This window comes from Apteryx mantelli, chromosome 37 (genome assembly GCF_036417845.1).
Source record: "Apteryx mantelli isolate bAptMan1 chromosome 37, bAptMan1.hap1, whole genome shotgun sequence".
In the NCBI taxonomy this organism is placed as follows: Eukaryota; Metazoa; Chordata; class Aves; order Apterygiformes; family Apterygidae; genus Apteryx; species Apteryx mantelli.
In genome coordinates, this window is record NC_090014.1 from 730,142 (window position 1) to 757,752 (window position 27,611).

Genomic DNA, 27,611 nt, shown 5'->3' on the forward strand with positions numbered 1-27,611 from the left:
GCAGGCCCCCTCTGCGCTCGCAGGGTGGCTTTGGGGGATGCAGCGCTCGCAGCAAGCCGGGCTGCGTCCCCTCCGCTGCGGGGCTGCGTGTCCACACGCTGCCCCGGCTTCGTTAACCCCCTCGCTCAACAGCCGCCCCAGCTTTGTTAACCTCCCCCCCGCTCAACCTCCCCACATGCACGCATGTTTTCTCCTCCTCCTCCCCCATAAGCGTCTTACTCACCGCATGGCTCCTCAGTAGAACCGCTCCAAGGCTCCCAAGGCTCCCGGGGACGGGAGCTGCCGGTGCATCGGGATGGGACTGCCGTGCTCCCACCACCACCACCATCCTCGCTACCCCCACAAAACCCCGCTGGCACAGCTCATTTCGTCACCTAGGGCCACCCTCGTTGGGTTTGATGAGCAATTGGTGACACCTGTGGCAAAAGCATCCCAAAACCTTAAATAATATAAATCACCTGGCATCAGTCGCAGTTCAGCAGCCCCAAGAAGCAGGTCCAGGCTCACTGGGTTTCCACAGCTGCTGTTCTGGCTTGATCTGACGATGCCGGTTGCCTACGAGCTCTTAAATCGCTTCCCTTTTAGTGCTTCACTGGCTACAAAGACGGTTTCTCATTTCTAGTGTTTTGAAGCAAACCGTGATCTTTGGTGTAGCCTCTCTCAGCAGATAACTACCTCTTTTTGCCAGTATCTCAACTATTTTTTTGTATTTCTTAGGCTATGGCTGTGGCCAGCAGGGCCTCAGCATTTCTTGTGCTTTATCTTAAAATATTTCCTTTGGCGACAGCTTGGTCTCTGGGCGCTTCTCGTCCTTGCTCGGTCGAGAGGATACGTCTCTTCCAAGTTTGGAAAACGAGGGGAAGGAACAGGCTCTCTCCCCTTCCCCGGTCCTGCCAGGTGCTGAGCTCGTTACACCACGCTAGTTAATGATTCTCCAGCTGTGGCGATACAGCAGGCGCACAGCGCTGCAGGTCCGACTCCCCGCTCCAAACAGGGCCGCGAATCCAGGTTGTTCCGAGTCGTCTCACAACCCTCTAGGTGGCATCTCTGCATTTTTAATCTAATAACTCTTTGCCAGAACAGATTCCTCCAAAAAAAAAAAAGACACTAACAGTCCTCGCAGTTACTGCCGTAACCCCGCTGCGAGTTTGGCACTAGCAAACTAGCGACGTCCGGGAGGCGGACGTCGAACAAGAGCAGCCAACGCATAAGCGCTCGGATCGCTTCAGGACGCCCCTGAAATAGCGGGAGACGTTTCTTTCCTGGAGGACAGGCCGGGGACTGAGCGACTCACCGAGAGACCTCCACGCGCGCGAAGCGTCCCATCGCGGCTCCCGCCGGAAGAAACATGAACTGCCGCCGCCGGGATTTCCGCGAGGGGCCCGGCAGCCCTGGCTGAAGGCAGAGCTGCTCCCACAGCGTATCCGGCTCCCCTCACCGTCAGCTCAGGCGAACGGGAGACGAAGGGAGAGGGCGCCCCGCGTCAGGAACGGCGCCGGGTCTTGCCCGGAGCAGGACACGAACGTGGCCACGTGGCAGCTGGACAGGGCTATTTAACAGATCCGCGTTTACCGTAAACCTAGAGGCCTCCAAGGAGAAAACAGCCCAAACACTACAAAATCCTTTTCTTTAAAAGGAAACGAGCTACTGAATTCCCCAGCTCAAAGAGCAGATAACACAGCGGGCAAAACATTTTAGAAACTTTAATAATCGTTCCAGTAGTGAAAAAACACAAGTCGGCCTAAGAGATACAAGTCAGCCATGCATTACTAGTTAAATGTACAGAAGGATCATTAATGTTTATCCAGTTACTACTATGCTGATTAAGTTTCATTTAGTGAGCTACTTAGATTAAAAAAAAAAAGAAAATCTTGGCCTGATAGAAAAGCAATTGAATGCCATATTTGAACAAAAGCGTTCTTGGATTCGAAACAAAGGAACACACAGTAATCTTTATCTTGTGGTTCGTTATACATTCAGCTTTTCTTCTCCAAACCAGTTGCTGTAACAGAGAAGCTGTACTGGGAATAGGTTATCTGAGATGCATCGTTAATAGAGCATTTGAGATACCACCTAACGAGCCTGACAAGCCGCGAGCAGCAAGCACAGCTCCAGGAGGACGTTCGGGCCTGGGCTGGTAATCATTACACCGCTCCTGCGCTTACCGCAGCAGCGCTCCGGGAAACAGGGCTGCTTACTCCGAGTCCGATCTTTTCTTCGGCGGAAACCGTTTCGGTGCTTCTAACCGTTCGCTTGTCCGCGCTCATCCTGCACGAGCGGCGCAGCAGCGGGTCTACTGCAAACAAGCTGGTTAACGAGCCAAACGGCTATAGAACGGTTTACACCAACAGCTAACGACGACAGAGCGCGAGACGAGGGTGGCGTGCGCTCGGCTGACCAGGAAGCCAGGGGATCCGCGTGACTCGACCGTACAAAAATAGGTATTTCTAGAGAAAGGTGAGGTAGCTCCTGCGCCCGTCACTTAGGAACAGAACCCGTCCGACGCAGCAGCCGCGGCCCGGGCAGGGCACGAGGGGCCGCGTTGGGCCGCAAGGGGCTGAAGCGGATCCGGACACGGACCGCGCGGGGAGGAGAGAGGCAGCACCCTTAGCTCCGCGCACACAGCGTCCCAGCGCCGGGACCGCCCCGAAACGCCGGCCGGGCGAAAGCAGCTCTTACACCACCCACGAGCGGCGCAGCACAGCACAGCATGCGCCTGCCAGGCCCGTCCCCGCGGCCAGCGGGGCTCCCCCTGCGCCCGGCTCCCTCCCTCCCGCTGCGCCGAGCCCCCCGCTCCTCTGCTTCTGCGCCACCGAGCCTTTCCCTCCGGACAAGCTCCTTGCAGAGATTCGTCTCCCCCCGCCGCCAGCGTCACGCTCTGCACTGGTCTAATTTAGGCCGTCAGCGATTCGGGGCAAGACTAGGAACTCCGACGCGCCAGGGTAGAGACCAAACGGCTGCGGGAGCTGCCCGCTCCGCCGCGGGCATGCAGCGAGAGGGAAGGGGGGCGAGGGGGCTGCTGCTCCGCTCCCTTCCGACCGACAGCAAGACAAGACCGCGCGTCCCAGCTCCCCTTCCCCCCGCCGCGTCACCATCCGAGAGGCGGCTGCGTGGATGCGCACAGATCGTCTTTCCCTTTGGTTCGCCTCTAGCGTGAGGGCGAAGGTGCTAAGAGAACACGGGACAGTATCCCTGAAACTGCTAAGAGAACGTGGGGGTATCCCTGAAACCGGTAGGCTGGGGGGGAAACAAAACAAAAAACACCGGACAACCGTTTCTAAACTGTAAATAGCCCAGCATTTTATTTACAGTCATACAAAATCTCACTCGTTTCCGAGGCATCAATTCTAACATCACGCCTAGAGCAAACTTAACACTGGTGTAAAAAGAAAAAGGGACTCTCACGTTATATAAAAGAGCAGTTGCTCTTCCGTTCAGTGACAGCAATCGCTCGCGTTATAAAAACAGTACTGAGCAATCATCGCGGTGACAGTCGCGTTTACCAGGGATCCTGCCACGGAGCAGTTCTGCCTTGCTGACAGAGCCCGAAGACAAAGCGAGAGGAGTCGCGAGCGGAAAACGGTTCCACGGATGCTACGGCATTCTGAGCGCTACGGAAGCGGGAAGGAACCCAGAGGCAGGGGCTTCGCCTTTGGGAAGCGAACTGCGCAGCCAGCTTCAGTGCTCCTGGGGTCGGAGCACTGAAGTTTTTGAAACCGTGAATTCGGATCATTCTAAAAACTCAACAAAAAAAAAAAAAGAAAAAAAGGAAAAAGGAAAACAGAACGAGGCAGCTAAAAATAACCGGCCCCTGCCCCACGCGGAAGAAAGGCCAGGAGAACGCTAATTGCGCTGGACGCAACAGCGAGTCCCCGGGACTCCTCGCACTCTCGCCTAGAATGAACGTTGAGATCTTTAGCCAAATGACACGGAGGAACGAGAGCCAAACGAACGGCTGCGTTGACACCTGAGATAGCACGGGAAGGGGAGCAACGTGTGATTCAGAGAACCGAAAGAGAAAGCGAGCCTAAGAAAGACGCAATTGGCTTTATGCTAAGAAAGTATGTCCCAACTGGGAATGTTTAACCATTGCCCGCACCTGGGAAAGAGTCGACCCCCCGCTACAGGCGGCGCTGGTAACTAGAATGCATCCGCGCCGTATGCATATAATCGCCATAGCCGCCCGAGTAGCGGGCGTAATCGGAATGTGCTTCTGGAAGACGGCGATAATCCATCGGGGACTTTGTCGGCGAACGACGGTACGCGAGCGGCGAGTCTGCTAAACGACGGTAATCTGAGAGGTCAGATAAACGGCGATCAGAATTGTACCTGGTCGAGAAAAGAGACATTTCATGAATAAAACGAAGGGGTTAGGAGAACAGCCTCACGCCCCGGCCGGGGAAGGCGCGTACACCGGGGAGATCCCTCGGAAGGCGAGATCAGCGTCCTGCCATCCGGGCAGGAGGGCGCCCAGAATCCTGAAACGGGCGGCGGGGAGACAGCTCATCAGCGCCCGTCTCGCCGCAGCAGCGCGCGGCTTGATCGTGTCTGCTCAGAGCAGCTCAAGCCGTTGCCTGGTCTCAGGCAGGCGAGTTCTGCTGTTTTTAAGCCTCCCTCGGTGGCCGCAGGAAGCGCTCGTTGCGTGAACAAAGCCAATTTCCCCCCAATTCTTGGACAACCAAGCAGCGTGCGGGAAAGCAAGCTCCCAGCAGGCCTGCGGTTTTCCGGGAACGCCACAGCCCGTTTACGGGGCGAGGGGAGAACGGGGCTGTCGGAGCGCGGGGATCAGGATTCTGGGCACTGCGTCGCTAGGCCTCCGCGTCACATCCAGCGCGGGGCGGCAGCAGCGGTCGCGCCCGGCCCCCCCGCGAGCGCACGCCTACGGCTCTGCCCCGCCACCAGCACCGCTGACCGTTGCGTCCTTCGTCATCTCAGCGGAAACGCCAACATCAAAAGAGACGCAGCAGCCGAACCCCCCCCTTCCCTCCCGGAACGCGGGGCCAAGGGAACGTTTCCAGCCCCCCCCGGACAGCCCGCCCCAAGCCTCTCGCGCACGGCTGTCAGAAGGAAGCCCCGCACGCATCCAGCGCAACCTGCGGATCTGGGAAAAAAAAAGGGGGGGGGTGATCCCAGCCCCGCGCTCGCTCCTTCCCCCAGACGGACACACCGTCGTGCTTTCGCACGGAAGCGGAGGGCTGGGGGTTACGCGAGGGTCTGCGGCCGACGGGAGCGGCAGGCCACTCTGTCAACTCACTGGCGTATTACGTGAGTAACGCCCGCACTCCCCCCCGCAGCGCTCCAGAGCGACACGAGTTTAGTGTGTTAGCAGGACACGTTCCACTCTGCTGCGAACCGGAACCGAGTTTATATCAAGGTGGAGACTTGCACCGCGTCCGGAGCCTCGAGTCCCCTCGACAGCGCGTCGGGATCCTCGGCTAAGAGGCGCTACGTGCACGTTACCATCCCTGGCCTAGTTCCATACCTTTTAGCCAGAGCAGTAGATTTTTTGTAAGGATCGTCATAGCCAGCGCTCCGGGGCGGGGAGAGGCGGGTGCGCTCGTACGGCGGGGCGACAGCGGCGGCGGCAGTCTGAGAGATTCCCAAATAGGAGGCCGCCTGTTGCCCCAGCTGGCTTGGCCCGTCGTACGCGGTGCCCGGCTGAGCTCGGTAGGCGGCTGCCAAGGAAGCGGAGGAGGGCTGCTGCGCTGCGTACGACGCTGCCATCGAGTTCGAGGCCTGCGCTCTGTAGGCCGCGGCGAGCGGGGCGGAGGCCTGCGCTTTGTAGGAGGCCGCCGCAGCCTGGTTGTTGTAGGAGGCGGCCAGCGAGGAGGCGGCCTGGGCGCCGTAGGTGGCGGAGAGGGCAGCCGCAGACTGGGTGCCGTAAGAGCCAGGCAGATTGGCCGCGGGCTGGGCGCCGTAGGAGGCCGAGTGGCCGGCTGCGGGCTGGGCACCGTAGGAGGCCGAGAGCGCGGCCGCGGGCTGGGCACCGTAGGAGGCCGAGTGGCCGGCCATGGGCTGGCCGCCGTAGGAGGCCGCGTGGCCCGCCACGGCCTGGGCTCCGTAGGAGGCGGCATGCGCGGCCACGGGCTGGGCTCCGTAGGAGGCCGAGAGCGCGGCTCCGGGCTGGGCTCCGTAGGAGGCCGCGTGGCCTTCTACGGGCTGGGCGCCGTAGGAGGCCGCGTGGCCCGCTGTGGCCTGGGCGCCGTAGGAGGCCACGTGCGTGGCCACGGACTGGGCGCCGTAGGAGGCCGCAGGGCCTGCGGCAGGCTGGGCTCCGTAAGCAGCGGCGTGCGCGGCCGAGGCCTGGGCTCCGTAGGAGGCCGAGTAGCCGGTGGCGGCCTGGGCGCCGTAGGAGGAGGCCAGGGCTGCGGACTGGACTCCATAGCCGGAGAGCTGGGAAGCCGCCGGCTGGGCGTTGTAGGAGGCCGCGGCCTGGGCGCCGTAGGAGGCGAGCGAGTTGGCCGCGGGCTGCGCGCCGGACGCTCCCAGGGAGACGGACGACTGGGCTCGGTAGGCGTTCCCCAGCGAGGCGGAGGGCTGGGCGCGGTAGGAGGCCGCCTGGCCGGTGGTCGGCTGCGGGCGGTAAGCCATGCCGAGGGAGGCCGAGGGCTGCGCGCGGTAGGCGGCTCCCAGGGAGGCGGAGGGCTGCGCGCGGTAGGCGGCTGGCTGCGCCGTCATGGGGAGCGTCACCGTCGAGTAGGCGGCCCGCGAGGGCGATCGCCGGAGCGGGCTCCTGTCCCTCCCGAAGTAGGAGGGGGAGGCGGGCCTCGCCTGGGCGTCGAAGGAGTCGTATTTGTTGGCGCTGTTGCCGCCGAAGCGCTGCTGGTAATCGTACAGCGAGGAGGTGGCGTATCCCGCGGCGGCCGAGGGGAAGGTCGAGTCCGCAGCCCTCCGCTGGTCAAAACCGTCTATCTTGGGCTGGAATTTCTCCCTATACTCCAGACCTATCCTCTTGTTCTTGTCAACAATGATGCCTGCCTGGATAGTCTGGGCTGCTCCCTTTTTCTGAACGTTAGTAGAGAGTTCCACATTGACTCTTCTTCCTTTCACTTCCTTTCCATTAAGATTTTCGATGGCAACTTTTGCATCTGCTTCGTTCTCCATGTGAACAAATGCATAGTCTGATAAAGCAGCAGACAGAGGGTTATCAGTGGGGAAGAAAACAACATTTTATTACAGGATCGAACACTTACTTAACGAGGCGCGCATCTCAGCTACTGCTTAAATGCAGCCCAGGCGCACGGTCCGCCAAGCCGCAGCCCGTCTAAGGGACTGAGGCAGCAGGCCGCGCGGCTCCGCAAAGGTCCCGCTGGCTTCACAGCCTAACGAGAACAGGAGAGAGAAACAAGCACTGCTGTCTAAACAGGCTCCTTTTGTGTCGTACCTGCCCTGTCCCGCTGCTAGGAAAAACCCAGATCCTCACAGCTCCCCAGATCTAGGTCACGCGGGGCAGTTTAAGCGCAACGATCACTGCGCTTACACCTGAAATTTCAGATAATAGTGGTGTCGACAGCCGAGACTCTCGCCAGTTGCTTGGCGAAGCTTTACGCTCCCCGCTTGTTTGGGAAGGCTGCACAACGCCTCACACAGACACCGCGCAATGAACCCTTCTGCCAGCATCACGACACCGGCATGCCGAGGCCAGCGCTTGTCCGCAGGTATGGGGCACTCCGGGGCCCTGCAGAGCCACGTGCCAGCTAAGGGCCGGCACCAGAAACCTCCGCACTCACCCCTTAATAGGGCCCAAGCTCAAGCAGAGCAACCTACAGCGCCTCGGCTCGTTTAATTTACGTGAGCAAAACAAGTGTTTTCTTATAACCCAAGCTAACTAATGCCTTGAAGCCACTGCACGTTCTCCCAGTTTGCTGTTGGAAAAGCAGGAATCACCAGGAATTTCAAGAATGAAGCGCTATTCCCAATGCAATTCACGCCCCCACCTATCGTTTCCACACTGTCCGTAAGCTCCCAGGAATCTCCCGTCAACTCGTGCACTAGAAGCACTAACATCCCAATTAAGAGGAATGATGATAAACAGGAACACAAATATCTACTATTTTTGCTAAAATGCTAATTATGCCACAGTGGCATGAGTTCAAATTAACCCATGAGCTAACGCTGCTTTCCTTTCAGGGGGGCAAAAAAGCTTCTCCGCTTCTCCCTGGCACACGGATCTTACGGAGAAGGCCGTAGCGGTCAGAGCCAGGATGGGAAAGGGCAGCCAATCCCTGCCCGACCAGCCAACGCTCCGCGCCGTCTTCTCACACGCTGAGCTTGGAGTTGAGGATCGGCTCAGAGCACCGTCCCCAAGGCGGGCCGGTCTCGTGCTGCCTTTCAAGCCGGTCCCTGGGTGGCTCGTCCGAGCCGGCCCTTCGGCACAGGAGACGCGGGGAACTAACAACTGCCCAGCCGGCAGCAAGGCCTCGCGAGCCCCGCTCCTGCCCTCCCGCCTGGAAGCCAGAGCAGAGCGAGTCGCATACAGCTGCTGTCCTGGAGAGACACCGGCTGTTTTGTACCAAAAGGGGTGGAAAAAGCCAGCGGCTCCTCCAACGGCGGCAACTTCGGCCGGGCACCGCGGCTGGTGGGACCTGCCCCCCGCCCAGACCCGCACACGGGAGCCTCCTCCAGCCCAGCGGCCTTGGGGACTGTCCCGAGCGCGGCCGCGTCCGGAGCGCTGCCGCCTCCTGAGGACACTCTTGCCATGCCACCGCGGCCCTTGGGGCACGCAGGGCCGGGCCGGGCCACGCTCTCCGTGCTGGGAGACGGCTCCGGCCTCCTCCGTCGCAAACGGGCCTCTGTGAGCAAACGACAAGGCACAACGAAACGCGGAGAGTTTGGACCGCGGAGGAAAGGATCCTAGCGAAACCTCGCTGACACACAGCAGCCCTCTGCACGCTTGCACGGACCTTTGGGACAAAGGTATCTGCTCAAAAATCTGAGCTCTGGGAAAGAAAAACTGGCCACGCTCCTTGCTAACCTAACTGGGGAACAGGAATGCTCACTCAGCACCAAAACACACGGATTTGCCACGTCTCTCAAGCAGGCAGAAGCAACCGAGCGTCCCGTGGAGGTACCAGCTTAAAGGGGGCACTGAAGCAAACGAAGCAACGTGCCACCGCAGTTAAGGAACGGCCAGCTCACGCTTAGCGCCCTGCGCCTCCTTCCTTGAGCCCCAGCGGGCCACGAGGCAGGCGCTTCCCTAGGACGCCAGTGCCCGGGGGCGTCGCGCAACCGGTGCCTCGAGCAGGTCTCGGACACACGCGCGACGCCGGCTCCTGCGGCCCACACGACGCATGGGATTCGTCAGCCGCGCAGCAAAAAGAGCGGAGGAGACGCTCTCCCAGCTCGGCTGGAGGGCAGGGGCCTCGGAGGGAAGGGCAACGCCAGCAGAAGAGCGGCCCCACGCGCAGCGGCACGCTGTCGCACTCAGCACCGGGGACCGGAGATCGTGTCGCCCGGGCAAAGGGCTCTACGACTCCAAGGGGTTCGCCCTGGGCCACTGTAGGAAGTTCCGCTCATTTTTGTCGAGTCGGAAAAGTGGAAGCCACGTCTGAGAGCTACAGAAGTGGAAGCTGGGCACAGCTGTGGTTGGAGGGGCTGCTGGGGTCTGCAGAGCTCTTTCAAAGCACTCGCGCTGGGAAGGAACGGAGGCTGAGGACCGAGAGGAATTCAATTATACCTGTCCAGAGGCCAAAAAAAAAAACAAAAAACCAACCAAACAAAACTGGCTGCAAGGAGCTGAGCAAACAAGCAGTGCAGTAAAGGGAATCATTAACAAGGCATCGAAGCAGAGAAACATCAAAAAGCGAGTCAGAAAAGACAGGAGAGAAAAGAGTTAGAAACAGGAAAGCTCCAACCCAGAAGTCCGCTGCTCTCCTGCGCTAGGCTCTGCCGCTGGATCTGCTCCCGGGATCTGGGGTGAGAAGCAGGTTACGTCTCACAGCGCAGGACGCCAGGGCGAACCTGTGAGGCCTGCATTCGTGCCCCGGGGAACGATACCAAGGCGTAGTCTTCCCCTAGAGCCACTGCAGCTGATTAATTGAGCTGGCGCCGTTAACGACAGTGGCACATGAGGTAGGAGGAGGCTGCGGCTGGAGGGAGGCTTGACCCACGCCCGCGTCAGAGCTCAGGGCTGCCCGTGGCGCTTATGGAAATGCAGGGCCTTGTAGGCGCGCGGGGAACAAGCTCCAGGCCCGCTCCGCAGTTACGCATCCTACGGGAGAGCGGTTCCCTCTGCCGTGACGAGGAGGAATGGGCAAGGGGACAGTCGAGCGGACACCGCTGCCCACAGGAGCCCTGTGGCGCTCAACGGCTTCCTGCGGGTCCTGGCTTTATCCCAGAGTCGCGTCACGACGGGTCCGGGAGATCAGAAGGTGGCGCAGGGCATAACGGGCGTTTTTGCTCTGGGGCAAGACAGGCGCCTAATTCCAGCGCCTCCCGCAGTGGCGGACTCGCGCTGCCAGGACAAGCGCACGACCCCAGGCCGCATCCCCAAACTCGGTTAGAAGAGCAGCGACACCTCTTGCGGTATCTCTTCGTCCGTGCGCAGTTACCGGGGCTCACGTACCAGAGGCCGCAGTGATCAACACTGGCACAAACGAGTGTACCCACTGACAGCTAGCTTAAGTCTACAGCCAGAAGGTCCTTTGCCTTACACCACTCCCACTTATAGCTTTTCTGGGGCTTTTCCGAGTTTTGTTTCAGCTTGCAATACCTGGGTTCTAGGGCTGAGCAAGAGAGACAGAAAATTTCAGGCAACGCATTCACAACATTTCAGCACACTCAGATGTATCATTCGCTAAATAACGCGGCCAGTGCTAGAACTGGGTGAATACCATAATAACGTCTCAAGTTCCAGCTAAAGCGTCATAAATTTGAATGTTACTGCACCTACTGCTGCTGGTTTTGCCCCCCTTCCTCTCCACGCCAAGATCCCGTCCCTCTCCCCGGCTCCTTTCAACATTTCACAGCAGACTAAAGAGCCGGAGAGAGCACGCTTGCCGAAGACGCCGCCGCGTAGGTGCTACGCTAATCGACAGCCCCGCAGCTGCTACGGTTCTTGAAAAGCTCCTGCCCTTACGTCCACATATCTTGTGCTGGCAGCTTAACAGGGACTCCTTCCCCATCTGGCCCAAACCCCACCTGCTCTGCCCGGCTCCTAGCAGCTCGGTGTCTCTTCCCGCTACAGCCTTTAAGCGGCCGCTGCCCCTCCGTCCCCCTTTGGAGGCTGTCAGGGATCCCACAAACCAAACACAGACTGAAGCAACGCTAGAGGCACCACTTAGGTGCCGTTTCTTAATGGTAATGGACTCCACGGGGAAAGTCTGCTCCTGGTGGGGCAGGATGGATCGGAAAGGAGCCTTTGAGACTAACCTGGGACGAGAGAGCAGAGGTAACAAAATCATCTACCCACAAGGAGTTTGGAGCTGACAGAGACGTCCACCCGCATAAGAAACCCGTACCTCAAGGGGCTGCCACACCTCGCATCTCCAGTTAGGGAGAGGCTCTGTGCCACGGGGAACGACACAGAGGCGGCAGCTATTCCGCATCAAGGTTAGGGGAACAGAGAGCTATCCCAGCACGGAGCAGTTCGTGCCGATAACTCTGTACTCCCTAACTAAACCGTGCTGACAAGGTCCTCGATGCAGATCAGAGAGACCCCTTAGGAACTTTTCCAGCACATGTAAGAGTTTTACAAGCGCTTCAAAACTGCCGCTCCAGCGGACGGGGGGGCGGCTGGCTGTGAAGCGGTCTCCACCGCCACGCTCGTGCTAGAGCGGACGTGGAGGGGCACGGGACCCCGGCAGGGCCGCAGGAGGCAGTCGCGGCAGGGCGAAGGGGAGGCACCGCGCATCAGAAAGAGGGGGCAAACTATGGGAGGACGCAGAGCTCCAAGCAGCACGCGTGGGCGGTGGGTTATCCCTGTCCGAACCGGATCGGGGCTGGCGGGATGACGATGAGACCTGCGGCCTAATAGCAAAAGCTGGAGAGAACGCATCGCCGGTTAGACAGGGGGGTGGGAGGTGGTGGGTTTGAGCGGGGCGGACGGCAGGCACCAGCTTCGGGGCCTAGGAGAGGGAGCAGCGCCGGGACCCACGGTCCTAGGCAGTGCGCGGGGGCGCCGCCGGATCAGACAGGAAGGGAAGGCACAAACATCCCCTTCCAGCTAAACGGAAAACGGGTCATCCCGAGCCCAAACCGGGGGACAGAACGGCTCCGAGGACGGAAGTTCGCAACCAACCGGCCGGGGCCATGGCGGGAAGCACCTAAGGGACGGAGAGAGGCACGGGGCACCCGGCGAGGGCTCTGGGGACGAACCCCCCCCGCTTGGGGGGCGGTTGTTAAAGGTAGCAAGGGGGGCGCGAGCCCCCGCCCGCACCGCGGCGAGGCTGCAGAGGGCGATACGGCGGGAGAGGAGGGCGGGGGGGAGGCAAACACGCTGCGTTAAAGGGCGGGGGAGAGCGGCCCGGGCCGTGGCGGCGGGTCGGGTACCTTTGACCACGTCGCACTCGACGACGGTGCCGTACTGCTGGAAGAGCGAGCGGAGCTCGCCGCTGGTGCAGGCGGCCGAGACGTTGCCGACGAAGATCTTGCACGTGTTGGTGGGCCGAGGCCGGGAGGGCTCGACCACGATGCGGCGGCCGTGCAGCTGGTGGCCGTTGAGCTGGGTGATGGCGCGGGCGGCCGCCGCCTCATCCCGCAGGTGCACGAAGGCGAACTGCTTCATGAGGGCGACGCCGAGCACGGGCCCGGCGACGCCGGCGAACAACTCGCTCAGCTCCTCCGCCGTGGCCTCCTCGGGCACGTTGCCCACGAAGAGCTTTATGCCGGGACGCATGGCGGCGAGCGGGAACGCGGCACCGCGGCGCCCTCACAAAATGGCGACGGCACCGCCTCAGCGCGGAGGGGAGCGGCGGCCGCGCACTGCGCCTGCGCGCCGCCCGCCCCGCCCACCGCGCGCGCCGCCCCCCCACGGCGCCTGCGCGCCGCCCGCCCCCCCGCCCCCGCCGCGCCTGCGCGCCGCCCGCCCGCCTCACTGCGCCGGCGCGGGACCCTCCCGCCGGCTCCACTGCGCCTGCGCGCCCCTTCGCCCCGCCCCCTCCCCTCGCGCTCCCGCGGCGCTTAGCAACGCCCCCATCACCCGCCCTCCCCCCCACCACCACCTCCACCAAGGCGCGTAACGGTCCTAACGGCCGCCCCGCGGCAGCGCGCATGCGCCAGCGCCCTCCCGCGCCACAAAATGGAGCCCGCCGAGGCCACGCCTACTCTTAAAGGGGCCGCGGGACATTTCTTCCGCTGGGTAAACGTACAGCGCCGAGCGCACACACCTTTGCTCAGCGCCAAGCACTCACAAACCCCCATCCCGCGCCACGCCGAGCCCAAGCCCCCAAGAAAGACAGGCGGAGGAGGGAGCGGACGGAGGTTTTATTGTCAGCCCGGGCGCAGCAGCGGGCGCGGGCGCTCCTAGAGGTGTGGGGCCGGCTGCCCCGGGGGCCGCTCCCGGTCCCGCTCGTCCCAGAGCGTCAGCCCGTCGCAGGTGCAGATGCGCTTGGGGTTCTCGAAGAGCCCGGCCGCCCGGGCCACCACGCCGCAGGCCAGCCTGCGGGGGGGGGAACGGGTGAGCAGCGCCCGCCCCACGGCCGCCCCTTCCCCGCTGCCGCCCCTCACCTACCTGGGCCCCGAGTTGCCCGTGAGCCCGGAGAGCGGGTGCGAGCCCCGGCCCAGGTCGTCCTCGCCCGCGTCCACCACCACCGAGCGCCCGATGATGTCCCAGACCTGGGGGCAGAGGCGGCGCCGAGGGGCTCAGCGCCCTCCATGGGGCCCGCACCCGCCCCGCGGCCCCCCCCCCCGCGGCCCCCTGGCCCCGTCCCGAAGTCCCCCAGCCTCACCTTCAGGCGCGAGTCCTCCAGGCGGAAGGCGGCTCTGCCCATGGCGTCGGCCCAGATGTTGCCCAGGTCCCCGACGTGCTGCAGGGGGTGGTGGTGGGGGGGGTCACGGCCACGGCCACGGCTCCGTAGGGGGGTCACAGCCATGTCCCCATCCCCACGGGTGGCGGGGGGGGTCAGGGACATGTCCCCGTCCCCATGGGGGAGTCATGACCATGTCCCCATCCCCACGGGTGGCAGGGGGGGTCACGGCGATGTCCCCATCCCCATGGGGGGGTCAAGGACATGTCCCCATCCCCGTGGATGGCGGGGGGGGTCAGGGCCATGTCCCCATCCCCATGGAGGGGGTCACAGCCATGTCCCCGTCCCCACGGTTGGCAGGGGGGGTCAGAGTCATGTCCCCGCTGCCCCCCGGGGCCCAACTCACCCGGTGCTCATCCTGGGGTCCGCCGTGGCGCTCCCCGTCGGGGTTGAAATGGTCCCCGCAGCTGTCGGGAAGAGGGGGGGACGGGACACGGTGTGGGGGGGTAGAGGCGCGCCCCGGACGCCCGGGCCCCCCCCATTACCTGTCGCAGGCGTCAGAGAGGTCGCCGAACTCGTGGACGTGGAGCCCGTGGGGCCCCGGCTGGAGCCCATCAACGGTTCCCTCCACCAGGCAGCGCTCGGGGGAGACCTGCACGAAGCGCAGCAGCCCCCGCACCGCCCCGGGGCCCCGCAGCGCCGCCACCGCCGCCGCCACCGCTGGGCCCTGGCGTCCGGGGCTGCTGGGGCCGCCCATGCCCCGCAGCACCGCCCGGCGCCCCGAGGCCTCCAGCTGCTCCCGCACCTGCTCAGCCGCTACGCTGGCCTCCACCAGCACCGTCTGCGAGTCCAGGCGGACGTCGAGCACCCGCACGCCTGCCAGAGAGCGGAGGTGGCGGCGGGGGGACGGGGATGGGGACAAGACAGGATGGGGATGCAGACAGGACAGGGATAGGGAAAGGGACAGGACAAGGTACAGGGATGGGGATGGTCCAGGGATGGGGATGAGGATGGGATGGGGACAGGGACGGGAATGGAGATGGGGACAGGGATGGGGACAGGGACAGCGCTCACCTGCCAGCCCCTGCAGCGCCTCCCGCACAGCCTCCACGCAGCTCTCGCAGGTCATCTGCACCGAGAACTCCAGCTGCGAGAGGGGACGCGGGTGAGACAGGCAGGGGCTGCGCCCCGAAACCCCACAGGTGGGGGGCTGCACCCCAAACCCCCCCAGCATGGAGCCCTGCACCCCCAAAATCCCTCTGCAAGGATCCCTGCACCCCCTAACGCCCCTGCACGGGGTCCTGCACCCCCAAACCCCCCTGCATGGAGCCCTGCACCCCCAAAACCCCCCTGCATGGAGCCCTGCACCCCCAAAATCCCTCTTCAAGGATCCCTGCACCCCCCAAATCCCCCTGCATGAAGAACCGCACCCCCAAACCCCCCTGCATGGAGCCCCGCATCCCCAACTCCCCCCCTGAACGGGGCCCTGCGCTCCCAACTCCCCCCCTGAACGGGGCCCTGCGCCCCCAGCCCCCGTTCCGACCCCCTCCCCGTGCCCGCCGCGGCCCGCGGCGCCCCTCACCCGGCAGCTGGTCGCGGCCGGGCCCGGCTCCGCCATGGCCGCGGCCTTCTCCCCCGGCGCGCACCCCGGAACCGCTGCGCGAGGCCTCACGGCGCGGCCGGACTCCCGCGGCGACGGACCGGAAGCGCCGCCACACGGCTGCCGTACCGCCCCAGGCCACTTCCGGCGTGCCGTCGCCATGGAAACGGCGGGGCGCCGCCGGGGCCGGGGCGTGCGGGGCTTGGTGCGGGGGGGCCCATTGACAGGGGATTTGGGGGGATTCGGGGGGTTTTCGGGGTCCTGAGGGGGTTGGGGGTCTTGAGGGAGCGTTTGGGGGCTAGTTTGGGGAGGTTTCAAGGGTATTTTGAGGGTATTGGGGGTCTTGAGGGGGTTGGGAGATTTGGGGGAGCATTTAGGAGGTTTGGGGGTCTCGAGGGAGTGTTTTTGGGGGGTGTTTGGGGGTCCTGAGGGGGTGTTTTGGGGGGTGCTTGGGGGTATTTGGGGGTCTCGAGGGGGTTGAGCGATTTGGGGGAGTATTCAGGTGGTTCAGGGGTCTTGAGGGGGTGTTTGGGGGCGTTGCAAAGGGGGGGCAGGGGTGGATCTGGGAGCCCTGATTTAAGGGGGAGATTCAGGGGTGCCCGTTGCGGAGGGGGGGGGAGTTGAGGGCCCCCATTGCGAGGGTGATTTTGGGGCGGTTCAGGACAATTCGGGGCGTTCCGCTCCAGGCCCCGCCGCCGGCCCAGCCATGGCCCAGGCCTCCGGGGCCGAGGCGGCGGGAGGAGGCACCCGGCGGCCGGAGGAGCCCGGCTGCCCCGGCCCCACGTCGCTGCCAGCGCTGACCCCGCTGCTGGAGCAGCACCTGGCACCAGCCCGGCAGCCCGAGGAGCCGCGCGTCCGGCGGGCGTTCTGGGAGATCATTCTGGCCGCCACCACACGCGCCTGGGAGGCGGCCAGTGGCAACCCGCACGACCCGGCCCGCGGCGGGGAGATTCGCCAGCGCTTGCTGTCCTACCTGGTGCTGGCGTCCGAGTGGCTCTTCCTGCACTACCTGCGGCTCATGAGGAGCAGCCGGAGAAGGGGCATCTTCTCCGAGCAGGCCAACCTCACCCGCTTCTGCGCCCAGCTGGCCCTCGACTGCGCTGCCTACTTTGACGTGGCTGCCGTCCGGCGCCAGCTCGTCGCGGAGATGAGATCCCCTGTGGCCCGCGGCCTCCAGAGTTCCAAGAGCGGCCGCGGGGCCGCGCGGGGCTGCCGGCTCGGCGTCACCGTTGGCCACCTGCTCCGGCTCACGCGGCCGCCGGCCCCCTCCTCCCAGGAGAAGCTCGCGATGGACATCAGGGAGCTGGAGAGCATCCCGTCCCCAGACCTCAGCCGCGTCCCCCGCTGGCTTTCCGGCGGGAGGACGCGCTTCCCGCTGTCTGCCCTCCGGGAGCTGCGCTGCGAGGCGATCCGCACTCCCTGCCCGCAGCCCTCCGGCACCGACAGCCGCCCCGGTGCCGAGTGGCCCAAGGCCGGTTCCCGTTCATTGCCGGACCTGAGAGAGGGGCGACGGCTCCTGGATGAGCTGGGGCTGCCCCGGCCCCCTCGGCGCCTCTCCCCGGTGGTGCTGGCTCGCAGCAGGGAGCCAGAAGAGGCCAGGAGCCGCCCGGCCGCCCTGGCCGTGGCGGAGGATCTGCGCCGGCTGACGCAGCGGGCGGCCGGGCGGGAGCTGAGCGAGGACCCACGACTGCCGCCCCTCCTTGCCGTGCTCACGCGCCGCAGCTGGGACGACGCTCGGCTCCGGCGCCTCCGGGAGCAGCTCCGGCAGGAGGAGCTGGCCCCGACGCTGCAGCCCATGTGCCCACGGCCCCCCGCCATGCCGTGGCCCGGCCCAAGAGCGAAGGTGGCCACACTGCAGGTGCCCGTCCGGGCCTTCATGGACGCGGTGACGCTGCGGGGCTTCCCGCCGCTGTGCAGCGACCTCCTGGGGGACCCACACGCGGCCTTGGCGGACGCCCTGGATGCCGGGCTCTGCCCGGGGAGGGAGGTGCGGGAGGTCTACGCGGAGCTGGCAAAGAACCTCCCCAGCGAGCGGCTGCGCTTCGACCGCGAGCCCCTGGTGCAGCCCTCGGCCACGGACCAGGATCTCTGCCGCAGCTCGACCTCGGCGACGCTGCCCGAGGCGCGGCGGGAGCTGGTGATCAACGCCGAGCTGAGCAAAACGCTGCCGGTGGCGCAGCGCAGCTCCGAGGCGCCCACTGCCCCCGCGCTGGCCCCCAGGAACGTGCCCTGGAAGCAGAGAGGCTCCTGGCACCGGTGGTGGAAAACCGCCTTCGGCTTCGACGACTACCTGAAGTTCGTCTCCACCACGGAGACCGACTACCTGCACGTGATATTCCACCTGTGCAGCCGAGCCGGCGAGGAGGAGGAGGAGGAGCTGGCGGTCTGCCGGGAGCAGGAGCAGAGGGAGAGGGAGCCGACGCCGCAGGCAGCGGAGCAGCGAGCCCCGCGGGGCGGCTCCGGCGCGGAGCGCTTCGTGCCGGGGCTGTGGAAACCGGAGGAGCCGGGGCCGCCCGAGGAGACGAGGGCGCTGCAGAAGCGCCTGGAGCGGCTCTGGGCCGTGCTGCACGTCTCCGGCCGGGAGAAGCTCGCCATGGCCGTCAAGTACAGCTGCGGCGCGGGCTACGCGCGCCTCCCCGCCGCGCTGGACGCCTGGGAGGCGGCCGCCAGCCGCATCCAGGAGCGCGAGCTCCTGCTGGCTCGCCTGGAGGCGCTGGAAGAAAACGCCTCCGACCCCAACCGCTTCTTTGAGAGGAAGCCGGGATCTGGCCGGAGCCGGGCCGGGGAGGCGCGGGCCAGGAGGCGCCTGCACGCCGCCATCGCCCGCCGCGACACCGCGCTCTCCGCTGCCCTGTGGACGATCGGGGCCACGTTCGGCGACACGGTGACCTTCAAGGGCCGCCCCTACCTGGAGAAGATGCGCTGGGACAAGGTGGAGATGCTCTACTGGCTGCAGCAGCGGCGCCGCGCCGGGCTGCTGGGTGCCGAGCAGGCGGGGGGGCTTCCTCCGCTGGGCGGCCGGGCGCCCGCCGGCCTAGCGGGAGGCTCCCGGCGCTAAGTCGAGCCCGGCGGACGTTGGAGCGTCGGGAGAGGGTGCGGAAGTGCCGAAAACGGTCAATAAAGCCGCGGGAGAGGGATGGCGCAGGGGTTTCCCTGCTGGGGTGACCCGGCAGCCCTGAGCGCACTTCCCGCTCCCGTCCCAGCAGCAGCCCAGATGCCTCTACTAGAAAAATATGTTTATTTTTCCCCTCCGGAAAAAAGGGAGTGCCCCGCTCTGCCCCGGAGCGATGTCACCAAGGCGGAACGGGCACCGTATCCGCTGCCGGCGCCACGAAGGGAACGTCGCCGGCTCCTCCCTGCCCCGCTGCCCCAGGTCCCCCCGAGCGTCGGAGGCGTCTTGCTGCCGCTCGCCCCGTCTCCGTCTCCGTCTCCATCTTGGGGGAGCAGGACGCGGCTCCTGGCGGCAGCGAGGAGGGGGGGGATCCGCCCGGGGATCCCGCTCCGTCCGCCGTGCGCCTCCCGTCCCGCGAGGCCCCGGGGCTCCGCTCCCCGGCGGCCGAGGGGGTGAGCCGAGCGCAGCCCCCTTCCTGCCCCTCGGTCACTAACCTACGGCGGGGTGTGGGGGGAAGGAATCGGGTTTCCCGGGTCCGGGAGCCCCCCCGGCGTGCCGGGAGGGGCGCGGGGAGGCGCGGCGGCTCTAGGCGAGGCTGTCCTTGACCTGCTGCACGATGCGCGCCCTCACGGCCCGCGCCTCGCTGGAGATCTGCACGTAGGGAGTCTGTACGGGCAGCTCGGGCTCGGGCTCGGCACCGTCGGGCGGCTCGGCACCCTCGGGCAGCTCCAGGGGCATGCGGCGGCTGAGGGCGATGTTGTGCAGGATGCAGCAGGCCAGGAAGATCTGGCAGACCTTCTGCGGCGTGTACTGCAGCGAGCCGCTGGCCTTGTCCAGGCAGCGGAAGCGCATCTTGAGCAGGGCGCAGGTCTGGCGCAGCGCCGCCAGCGCCTCGTGGTGCAGGGCGTTGTAGCGCTCCTCCGCCGGGCTGCACGGGAACAGGATGGGGGTCATCAGCCACGTCTTCAGCGGGTAACTCCGGTCTCCTGGCGAGAGGGGAGGGAGAAGGGAGGCGTGAGCGGCCACGTCCCCGCGCCGCCGCCGCCCTCCGTCCCTCCCGCCGCCTCTGGAAGCGCTAAAACCCTCCCGGGAGATTAACGCCGCTCCCAGCGCTCGTGCCGCAGGGAAGCGGCGTTTGCTCCGTGTTTATCCTCCCCTCGGGCGCCCGCGGCTCCGGGAATGCCGGCCCCGCGCATCCCGATCGCCCCGCGGGTCTCCCCGTCCCATCCCGTCCCGCTGTGGCTGGGCGGCCGGGCTCGAGCGGGATCGAGGCGCCGCTCTGAGTCGGCTCTGCCAAGAGGCCCGCGCGGACGGAGCTGCCAGCGCCCTGGCTCACCCAGCAGCCAGGCGCCGTCAAGCCGGGCGCCGTCGAGCAGCCGGGCCAGGGCCGAGTTCTCCAGCACGGCGGCGTTGGGGCAGGAGCCGGGGTACTTGGCCACCACGTTGGTGATGGTGCCGCGGGCGTCGCACACCACCTGCATGTTCATGGAGTGGTAGTTGCGGGCGTTGCGGTAGGCCAGCTCGTTCTCGGAGGGCGCCCGCAGCGCCACGTGCATGCTGCCCAGCAGCCCCAGCACGCCGGGGAAGGGCCCCGCCGGCGGCCCCGGCGCCCGGCCCGGTGCGGGGAAGGCGATGTAGCGCGCCGCCCGCCGCTGCAGCGCCTCCAGGAACTGTGCCAGGCAGTTGGACATGGCGGACTGGCTGATGCCGGTGGTGTCGCGCGTGGCCGTCTGGAAGGAGCCCGAGGCCAGGAAGGTGAGGGCGGAGGTGACCTTGACGGCCACGGGCAGCGCGTGGCTGCGGCCCGTGAGGCTCTCCAGGTCGGAGCCCAGCTCGCTGCAGAGCCCGGCGATGGCGGCCTTGTCGAGGCGGTAGCGCCGCAGCACCTGCTCCTCGCTGAGGTCCAGGAAGGAGCTGCGGGCCCGGTACACCCGGTGCTCGGGGTAGAAGCGCCGGCGGCGGCCCCGCTTCCGCCGCGCCCCGGCCGCCGCTGCCGCCGCCGCCTCGCTGCTCCGCTCCCGCACCCGCCGCAGCAGCAGCACCGAGTCTGACATGGCCCCGCGCCTGCGGCCGGGAGGGAGGGAGGGCGTCAGGGCGCGGGGGGACGCGGCCGACGGGGGCTGGGGGGGGCAGGAGAGGGGCAGGCTGGGGGTCGAGGGCTGATCGGGGCAGGATAGGGGCAAGATGGGGGGCAGGAATGGGGCAGGGGGGCAGGCTGGGGGTCAGGGGCTGCACAGGGGCAGGATGGGGGTCGAGGGGGCAGGAGGGGGGCAAGATGGGGGGCAGGATGGGGGCTGGGAGAGGCAGTGGGACAAAAGGGGGACACTGGGGAGGGCGTGGCTAAGGCGGGGGCGTGGCTAAGACGAGGGGGTGTGGCCAGGCCGCTCCAGGCGAGGCAGCTCCAGGCCCGGCAGGGGCGGAACCCTCAGGGTGGGGGGGGCGTGACCCAAATTGGGGGCGTGGCCGCCCCGGTGGCAGTGAAGGGCGGGTTCGTCCCGGGGTGGGGGCGGGGCTCCCCGATGGGGGCAACTCCAGGCCCGGAGGAGGCGGGGCTGCCGGTGAGGGCGGGGCTCCGGGAGGGGCGGGGCTCCCGGTGCCGGTGAGGGGCGGGTCTCGCCGCGGTCCTGGCGGGGCGGGGCGGGGCGGGGCTGTTCCCCCCCTCCCCGCTCCCCTCCCTCCGCCCCCGGCACCGACCCGGCTCCGCCGCTCGCGCCGCTCCGACCCCGCCGGGCTCCGCGGCGCCGCCAGGCCCCGCCCCCTCGCCCCCGCCCCGATTGGCCGCCGCCGCCCTCACGTGACCGGAACCTCCCCCTCCCTCCGGCCTCCGCGCTCCACATCCGGGTCGCCGCGCGGCGCGATTGGCCGCCGGGCGCGCGCGCCTCGTCCCTGACGTCAGCCCGCGCGCGCGCGCGGGCGCGGGCCCGGCGTCGCCCCGCGGCGGCTTGGCCAATCGCGCCGCGGCGCCCGGGAAGCGGCAGCCAATCAGCGGGCGCGGCGCCGCGCGCGGGGCGGGGCGCCGCGGAGGGGAGGGGGAGCCGCGGGGTGGAGCCGCCGCCGCCGCCATTTTGTCGCCGTCACCCGTCCCGGCGCGAGCGGAGGAGACGTTGTGGTGAGCGGCCGCCTCCCCCCCCCGGCCCTGCGCGGGCGCGGCGGCCTCCCGGGGCCTCCCCTCTTCTCCCTTCGCCGCCGGGCCGCCCCCGGGCGCCGGGGCCTCGGTCTCCGCCTCGTGGCGGCGGCCCTCAGGCCTCTGGGCCCTCCCCCGCCGCGGCCCGGCCCGCGCGACGGCCCCGAGCGGCGGCTTCCCCCGCCGGGCGGCCCGGCCCAGCCCCCTGTTAGTCGCAATAGAGGCCCCGCGGGGCGGATGGGGCCCTTCCTCGGCCCCCGGGGCTGCTTGAGGTGTCCGGGGCCTGGCGTGGGGCCCGGCGGTGCCGGGGAAGGGGCTCTGCCCGGGGACGGGAGCCACCGCGGCGCGTCCTGGTGTCCCCGTGACCGATTCTCTCTTCCCCGGCGCAGGCTTGGCCGAGATGGTGAAGCTGTTCATCGGGAACCTGCCGCGGGAGGCGACGGAGCAGGAGATCCGCTCGCTCTTCGAGCAGTACGGCAAGGTGCTGGAGTGCGACATCATCAAGAACTACGGCTTCGTGCACATCGAGGACAAGACGGCGGCCGAAGACGCCATCCGCAACCTGCACCACCACAAGCTGCACGGCGTCTGCATCAACGTGGAGGCCAGCAAGAACAAGAGCAAGGCCTCCACCAAGCTGCACGTGGGCAACATCAGCCCCACCTGCACCAACCTGGAGCTGCGAGCCAAGTTCGAGGAGTACGGCCCCGTCATCGAGTGCGACATCGTCAAGGACTATGCCTTTGTGCACATGGAGCGGGCGGAGGACGCGGTGGAGGCCATCCGTGGCCTGGACAACACCGAGTTCCAAGGTGAAACATGAACCGGGGCCGCTGCGGCCTTCGCTAGGAGTAGGTAGCGCCAGGCTGTGCCCCGAGGAAGCAGGTCAGGTAGGAGAGCAGGGTGCCGAGGCCGTCTCTGAGCGTGGGGAGGGGCTGCTCGAGGTGGGAGCTCTGGCTCCAGCGTAGCTCTCGCCTGCTGCCTGTGCTAGCTGCACCCTGCAGTAGGGAGCTCCCTGAGCACGCCTGTGGCGTGGCCCAATCCGCTGCGCGTTGCCTCCTCCAGGGCCTTGTGCCGTCACCTGCCCCTCGGGCAGCTGCATTCGGATCCCTCTGGGATCTGCTCAGCCCCTACCCAGGCAGCGAGGGGCTGCCCCTCCCCAGAAGGCAGGGAGACGAGGAAACCCGGGCCCTGGGGCTACCCACAGCGTTGCCGAGCTCCGCAGCTCCCGGCAGTCGTGTGCCCGCCGAGCTAGCGCAGACCGTCCCGGAGACATCCCAGGGGGAGACAGCAGGCAGGCGCAGAGGGGTGCGGGCGATGGGTCGCCGGAGCAGTGCCCTCGGCCTGGTCCTGGCCACTGCTCCGGTCCGTGGGGCTGGTCCAGCTAAGGGCAGCTTGGCAGGGGGGGGGGTTGCGGGGCCCCTCGGGGTTCTGGAGCCAGAAGCTGGAGGTGTTTGTGGCCTTTTCTCCTTCCCCAGTCGCACGCGTGGCGAGGTTCAGTTCCTGGCCTCGTCCTGCTGGAGGGAGAGAGGGTAATAGCAGAAAAAAGTCACTTTTCCTGAGTTTCCTGCACCAAACAAGCAGCCACGTGGATTCAGAGACAACCTCTACCTGTCCTTAGGTGCCCCACCTCTCTTCCGGCTGGGATCAAACACTGGCCACGTAAAAAATTGGCTTGCACTTCCCATGCCGTCTGTAACAGCCTGGTCCCGTGAGGCTTCTCTGCGCGCAGAGATGCCCGAGCCGCGCGGATGGTGGTCCGCTGCCCGTGGCCAAAGCCGGCTTCAGTGGCCGGAGAGGGGTGCAGGCGCGGGAGGGAGGCAGGATGGGAGCCGCGGTGGGGAGGGGTGTCGCTCCGAAACAGCGCTCCAGCTCCGGGGGAAGGAGTTACGCCCCCAGCTCCTAGGTAAGAGCAAGGCTGTCAGCGCCAAGAGCCGGGACCTGAAATCCGCTGGTCAAACGCAAGCGCTTTCCCTGGAAACGTGCAGGGGAAATAGTTCCCTTGGGCTTTGTGGCACAGCCAGGACCCCGGGGTCTGGACGGAGCTGCGGGGGCTTCCTCCTCCTCCTGGCCTCGAGCCAGGTCCGCGCGCTCCCCTGCTGCGAACGGGTTTCAGAGGAAAATCCGGGCGGATGCACTTTGGGCCGCCAGCCCGGGGGTGTCTCGGGGAGCGCAAGGAGCAGGGCGCTTCCCCGCGCGCGGCAGGGCAGGGCTTCCCCAGGTCTGGGGTCTCCGGGAAGCGCAGCGTGGCCTTCCCTCCGCGGCCGAGCGCGGATGCCAAGCCGTGACAGCTCCGGCCTTAGCGGTCCCGTTAGGAAGAGCCTCGAAAGCAGCGGCGTAAGCGCCCTGTAGCCGGGGAAGCCGTGCGGAGCCGGCACGCGCTTGTCTGCTTCTGCCCCTCCAAGCTGGACTCGCGTGAGCGAAGCAGAACCCCAAGAGAAGCTGTGTCCGTGTAGCTCCTTGTCCTGCTTCCCTCCCGGAGCAGAGCTGCCGTAAACGGCTGCCTGCCAGGGCTCCCCTGGCCCCTCCTCAGCTCCTGCAGCCCCGGCTCTGCTCCGGGACCTTCCTCACAGCCTGCTCTCCCTCTTCTTCCCCCCCATTGCTGTCCGCATCCCTGCGGAGCCCGGCTGCCCTTCCCCGCGTCCGCGTGGCCCTGACCCGGCACCGCTATCCGGGGCCGTGGTGAGAGGCGGCTGCGCTCCCTGGGGAGCCGGGAGGCTCCCGCGCGGCAGCGCAGCTGGCGGCTCTTCCCTCTAAACCCTTCCGCTTCCCCGGCTCGTGGCCAGGCTCTCCCCATCGAGGTCTGGCGTGGGAAGCCCCGGGAAGTTGCCATCGGTGTCTGAGCGAGGCAGATGAGCCCGACTGGTCCCATGACCCCTGCGGGAAGCGGAACGGGCTGGTTTTATTCACTCCCTTCCCAAGAACCTTTTTCAGACGCTGTTTCCCAGGCCGGCACGTATCCAGGGGCAGAGCTCGGCTTCACGCCGGCTCCGGGTCCAGCTCCGCGTCCCCTTGCAGGTTGCGAGCGGCGCAGGGCGTCTGATTGCGCTGCCTGGCTGCAAACGCGGGCGGTATCCAGAGCCTCCGTCCCTCGTGGGCTGTCCGGGGCCGCCCGGCTCCGCCGGAGTGCGGGAGCCGCTGGCGCAGGTTTGGGCCCGGAGGCTGAGCGGGCGCGCGGCGGCGAGCCGGGGGCCGCTCGGGCCCTGGCAGCGCCGCGCGGAGGAGCGGCACAGGGCGGCCGCCAGTCGGGCCGCCCTGGCCCCCGCAGGGGCGGCAGCTTCGGCTCTCGCTCGTCTGTGCTTCTCTTGCCTTCCCTTTGTGGCCTCGGTTAATTATAGCAACCCTTCTTGCGTCTGTTTCTTAAAGGCAAGCGGATGCGCGTGCAGTTGTCCACGAGTCGGCTCAGGACCGCGCCCGGGATGGGAGACAAGAGCGGCTGCTACCGGTGCGGGAAGGAAGGGCACTGGTCTAAAGAGTGTCCGGTAGATCGCCCGGGGCAAGTGGCTGACTTTACCGAGGCCTATAATGAGCAGTACGGAGCGGTGCGCACTCCCTACCCCGCGGGCTATGGGGAGACCATGTATTACGATGACGGGTATGGCGGAATGGTCGACTACTACAAGCGCTACCGCGTGAGGTCCTATGCGACGGCCTCTGCATACGACGCCTATGCAGAGCAGACCATGGCCCAGTACTCGCAGTACGCGCAGTACTCCCAAGTGCAGTCCACGGCCATGGCCGCCACCACAGCCATGGCCAGTCGCATCCCCACCACCCTAGACCCGTACGATAGAGCTCTGCTGCCGACCCCGGGAGCGGCAGCCGCCGTGGCCGCCGCCGCCACCGCGGCCGCGGCGGCCGCCTCCTCCACCTATTACACCCGGGATAGAAGCCCCCTGCGCCGCACGGCAGCCGCGGCCACCACCGTCGGAGAGGCGTACACTTACGATCGTAGTCAGCTGTCGCCGGTCTCGTCGGTCGCTCGGGCCTCCCTCTACGACATGCAGCGGTTCGAGCGGGACCCGTACGCGGACAGGGCGCGGTACTCTGCGTTTTGAGTCGGAGGTGAGAGCGTTGTGGGTTGCAGGACGCGCGCACGCGCTGCGGGCGGTCGGGGCCGCCCTGGCGCCAGGTCGGGCGGCGTGTGGGGCCGCTGCTCGCAAAAAAAAAAACTAAACAAACTCCCGTTGCGAGCGGCGGCGGGACCCCGGCGGCTCAGCAACGCCCGGCCCCTTCCCCGCGGTGCTCCTGGTCGCGCGGGGCCGAGCCGCTGCCGCCGGGCGCTGGGGATGGGGTTTCTTGAGCCCGGCGGTCGCTCCCTGCCCTCCCGCCCCAGCTCCGCAGCTCAGCTAGAATCCGAGGTGGCGTGGCAGTGACCGGAGCAGCCTCCGTGCCCACGCAGCCGCCGTGCCTCCCCGCGGGGCTGCCCTGGCTTCGCTCTGGCACGCCGCCCTCTCCCGAGGCCGTGGCGACACCGTAGCCCGATTTCCCCACCCCGAAATGGGCTGCGCGCCCCTCTGCCCGCCCGGCATGCGGGCTCGGAAAGCCGGCCGGCTCCGGGCCGCCCACCCCCAACCGCCCCGGCTCTGCCGCTGTAACGCAGCAGCCCTCGCCGGAGTCTCCCACCCGCTCCTGGTCTCTTCCTCCGTGCTGGAACAGCCCCGCTGCCTCCCCCTGGCCCAACGCTCGGCCCCGAAGCCCGGTTGTAATAGGCCTTAATCTCCCAGGATGTGACCCCAAAGAGGAAGAAGCTTGGCAGGAAAATCCCTCCCTGAGGAAGCAGCTCTGGGCTTTCCCCGTACGCTAGGAATGGCAGAGACTTTTGCCGCGGCCTTGGAGAGCGGCACCCGACGGCCCTCGGAGGCTTGGCGGAGCTCTCGTTCTGGTCCGTAGCCGCAGCGGACGGTGCAGCGTCAGGTTAGACGTGCCCCGGGCCGCCGCCGCCGCCGCGGGTCTCGCCTCGCACAGACAAAGCTCCTTCCCCGGCGCGCTCGGCCGCGCGGCGCGGCCTCTTCCGGCCTGGCCTTGGGGGCGGTTTTGGGGAGCGGGGGGAGAGGCGGGAGCGATGCCGACGGCCCCCCCCTCCCCGGCGGGGCTCTCTGGGCAGCCCGGGAGGAGGAAGGAGCCCGCGGAAAAGCACCCCCCCCCCCCGGCGTGCCGACACGGCTCGGCATCGAGTTGCCCCGCAGGAGCGAGGGAGGAGAGCGGCCCACCGGGAAGCCCGGCCGCAGCCCGAGCCTGGCCCTGGCTCTGGCCCCGGCGGCTGCGGGGGGGCCGCGGCCGTGGCGCCCCCCCCGTGCAAGCCCCTGAACCTCTGCTGTGCTTTCTTCCAGGTCGCGTGCGCCGGGGCGGAAGCGTTCGGCCGGACCCCCCGCACCCGCTCCCCCACCGCCCGCCCGCCGCGGGCTCCGGGGCGCCGCTGCCCTGCGCTTTTTTTTACGGAGGTTCCCGCGTCTCGGTCCCGCTGCGGCCCCCCCCCCTGCTCCCTTCCCCCCCACCCGTCCCCGCCCCCAGTCCCTAATTTAACTCCCGGCGCCCCGCCGGCCCCGCCGCGGGCTCGCTGTCTTCCAGGTAACTCGCCCCCGCGGGGCTGGGCGCTGCCGCCCCCCCCATTGCCCCCCCCCAGTAGATGCTGTGTCCATTATGGCCCCCCCCAACCTCCCCCCCTTCCTCCCCCCAGCTTTTCCAGCAAAATAAACATTTCCCACAGATGTGCCTGGTCCTGTCTTGCTTGGGGGGGAGGAAGGGGGGGGGTCGGGGTCTGGGGGGGGCGCAGTAGGGAGAGGGGGTCCCTGGATCAGTGGGTCCCCCGGGGGGGGCAGTAAGGGGAGGGAGTCCCCGAAGGTCTATAACCCCCCCCCAGATGTGGGG

At 66.8% G+C, this 27,611-nt stretch overlaps 5 protein-coding genes across 7 annotated transcripts; 2 read left to right on the forward strand and 3 right to left on the reverse strand.

Annotated features, from left to right (window-relative positions):
• Positions 1–1,687: 1,687 nt before the first annotated feature.
• On the reverse strand, positions 1,688–12,900 carry RBM14 (RNA binding motif protein 14). Its single transcript, XM_067314748.1, has 3 exons — positions 12,490–12,900; positions 5,483–7,121; positions 1,688–4,329 (listed from the first exon to the last, which is right to left on the reverse strand). The coding sequence occupies exons 1-3, from the start codon at positions 12,833–12,835 to the stop codon at positions 4,122–4,124; spliced, it is 2,193 nt and encodes a 730-aa protein (XP_067170849.1). The 5' UTR covers positions 12,836–12,900; the 3' UTR covers positions 1,688–4,121.
• A 505-nt stretch (positions 12,901–13,405) lies between these two features.
• Positions 13,406–15,656, reverse strand: CCS (copper chaperone for superoxide dismutase). Its single transcript, XM_067314781.1, has 7 exons — positions 15,487–15,656; positions 14,979–15,051; positions 14,450–14,780; positions 14,311–14,371; positions 13,887–13,964; positions 13,670–13,773; positions 13,406–13,597 (listed from the first exon to the last, which is right to left on the reverse strand). The coding sequence occupies exons 1-7, from the start codon at positions 15,520–15,522 to the stop codon at positions 13,462–13,464; spliced, it is 819 nt and encodes a 272-aa protein (XP_067170882.1). The 5' UTR covers positions 15,523–15,656; the 3' UTR covers positions 13,406–13,461.
• Positions 15,657–16,032: 376 nt separating this feature from the next.
• On the forward strand, positions 16,033–18,691 carry CCDC87 (coiled-coil domain containing 87). Its single transcript, XM_067314754.1, has one exon. It carries the CDS (start codon positions 16,211–16,213, stop codon positions 18,560–18,562), a length of 2,352 nt encoding a protein of 783 aa, XP_067170855.1. The 5' UTR covers positions 16,033–16,210; the 3' UTR covers positions 18,563–18,691.
• Positions 18,692–18,725: 34 nt separating this feature from the next.
• Positions 18,726–21,349, reverse strand: LOC136995057 (putative nuclease HARBI1). Of its 2 annotated transcripts, none has more exons than XM_067314750.1 (3): positions 21,311–21,349; positions 19,953–20,680; positions 18,726–19,544 (listed from the first exon to the last, which is right to left on the reverse strand). In XM_067314750.1, exons 2-3 carry the CDS (start codon positions 20,668–20,670, stop codon positions 19,243–19,245), a joined length of 1,020 nt encoding a protein of 339 aa, XP_067170851.1. In that variant the 5' UTR covers positions 20,671–20,680; positions 21,311–21,349; the 3' UTR covers positions 18,726–19,242. The 2 variants fall into 2 exon arrangements, with proteins under 2 accessions (XP_067170851.1, XP_067170850.1); XM_067314749.1 differs by having other exon boundaries at positions 18,726–19,602.
• A 280-nt stretch (positions 21,350–21,629) lies between these two features.
• LOC106496988 (RNA-binding protein 4B-like) lies at positions 21,630–27,159 on the forward strand. 2 transcript variants are annotated; one of them, XM_067314751.1, is made up of 4 exons: positions 21,630–21,725; positions 22,130–22,552; positions 25,107–25,805; positions 27,074–27,159. In XM_067314751.1, the coding sequence occupies exons 2-3, from the start codon at positions 22,141–22,143 to the stop codon at positions 25,796–25,798; spliced, it is 1,104 nt and encodes a 367-aa protein (XP_067170852.1). In that variant the 5' UTR covers positions 21,630–21,725; positions 22,130–22,140; the 3' UTR covers positions 25,799–25,805; positions 27,074–27,159. The 2 variants fall into 2 exon arrangements, with proteins under 2 accessions (XP_067170852.1, XP_067170853.1); XM_067314752.1 differs by lacking the exon at positions 27,074–27,159 and adding an exon at positions 26,468–26,537.
• Positions 27,160–27,611: the final 452 nt, after the last annotated feature.

What these genes read in the sequence shown, in the direction of transcription:
- RBM14 (XM_067314748.1), bottom strand. Translation starts at nt 12,835, where the DNA reads ATGCGTCCCGGCATAAAGCTCTTCGTGGGCAACGTGCCCGAGGAGGCC. An exon ending in CGAGTGCGACGTGGTCAAAG is followed by an intron (nt 7,122 to 12,489) that starts GTACCCGACCCG and finishes CTGCTTTATCAG; the next exon opens with ACTATGCATTTGTTCACATG. An exon ending in TCTACTGCTCTGGCTAAAAG is followed by an intron (nt 4,330 to 5,482) that starts GTATGGAACTAG and finishes TTTCTCGACCAG; the next exon opens with GTACAATTCTGATCGCCGTT.
- CCS (XM_067314781.1), bottom strand. Translation starts at nt 15,522, where the DNA reads ATGGCGGAGCCGGGCCCGGCCGCGACCAGCTGCCGG. An exon ending in CTCTCTGACGCCTGCGACAG is followed by an intron (nt 14,372 to 14,449) that starts GTAATGGGGGGG and finishes TCTTCCCGACAG; the next exon opens with CTGCGGGGACCATTTCAACC. An exon ending in GACCCCAGGATGAGCACCGG is followed by an intron (nt 13,965 to 14,310) that starts GTGAGTTGGGCC and finishes CACCCCCTGCAG; the next exon opens with CACGTCGGGGACCTGGGCAA.
- CCDC87 (XM_067314754.1), top strand. Translation starts at nt 16,211, where the DNA reads ATGGCCCAGGCCTCCGGGGCCGAGGCGGCGGGAGGAGGCACCCGGCGG.
- LOC136995057 (XM_067314749.1), bottom strand. Translation starts at nt 20,670, where the DNA reads ATGTCAGACTCGGTGCTGCTGCTGCGGCGGGTGCGGGAGCGGAGCAGC. An exon ending in TGACGGCGCCTGGCTGCTGG is followed by an intron (nt 19,603 to 19,952) that starts GTGAGCCAGGGC and finishes CCCTCTCGCCAG; the next exon opens with GAGACCGGAGTTACCCGCTG.
- LOC106496988 (XM_067314751.1), top strand. Translation starts at nt 22,141, where the DNA reads ATGGTGAAGCTGTTCATCGGGAACCTGCCGCGGGAGGCGACGGAGCAG. An exon ending in GGACAACACCGAGTTCCAAG is followed by an intron (nt 22,553 to 25,106) that starts GTGAAACATGAA and finishes TGTTTCTTAAAG; the next exon opens with GCAAGCGGATGCGCGTGCAG.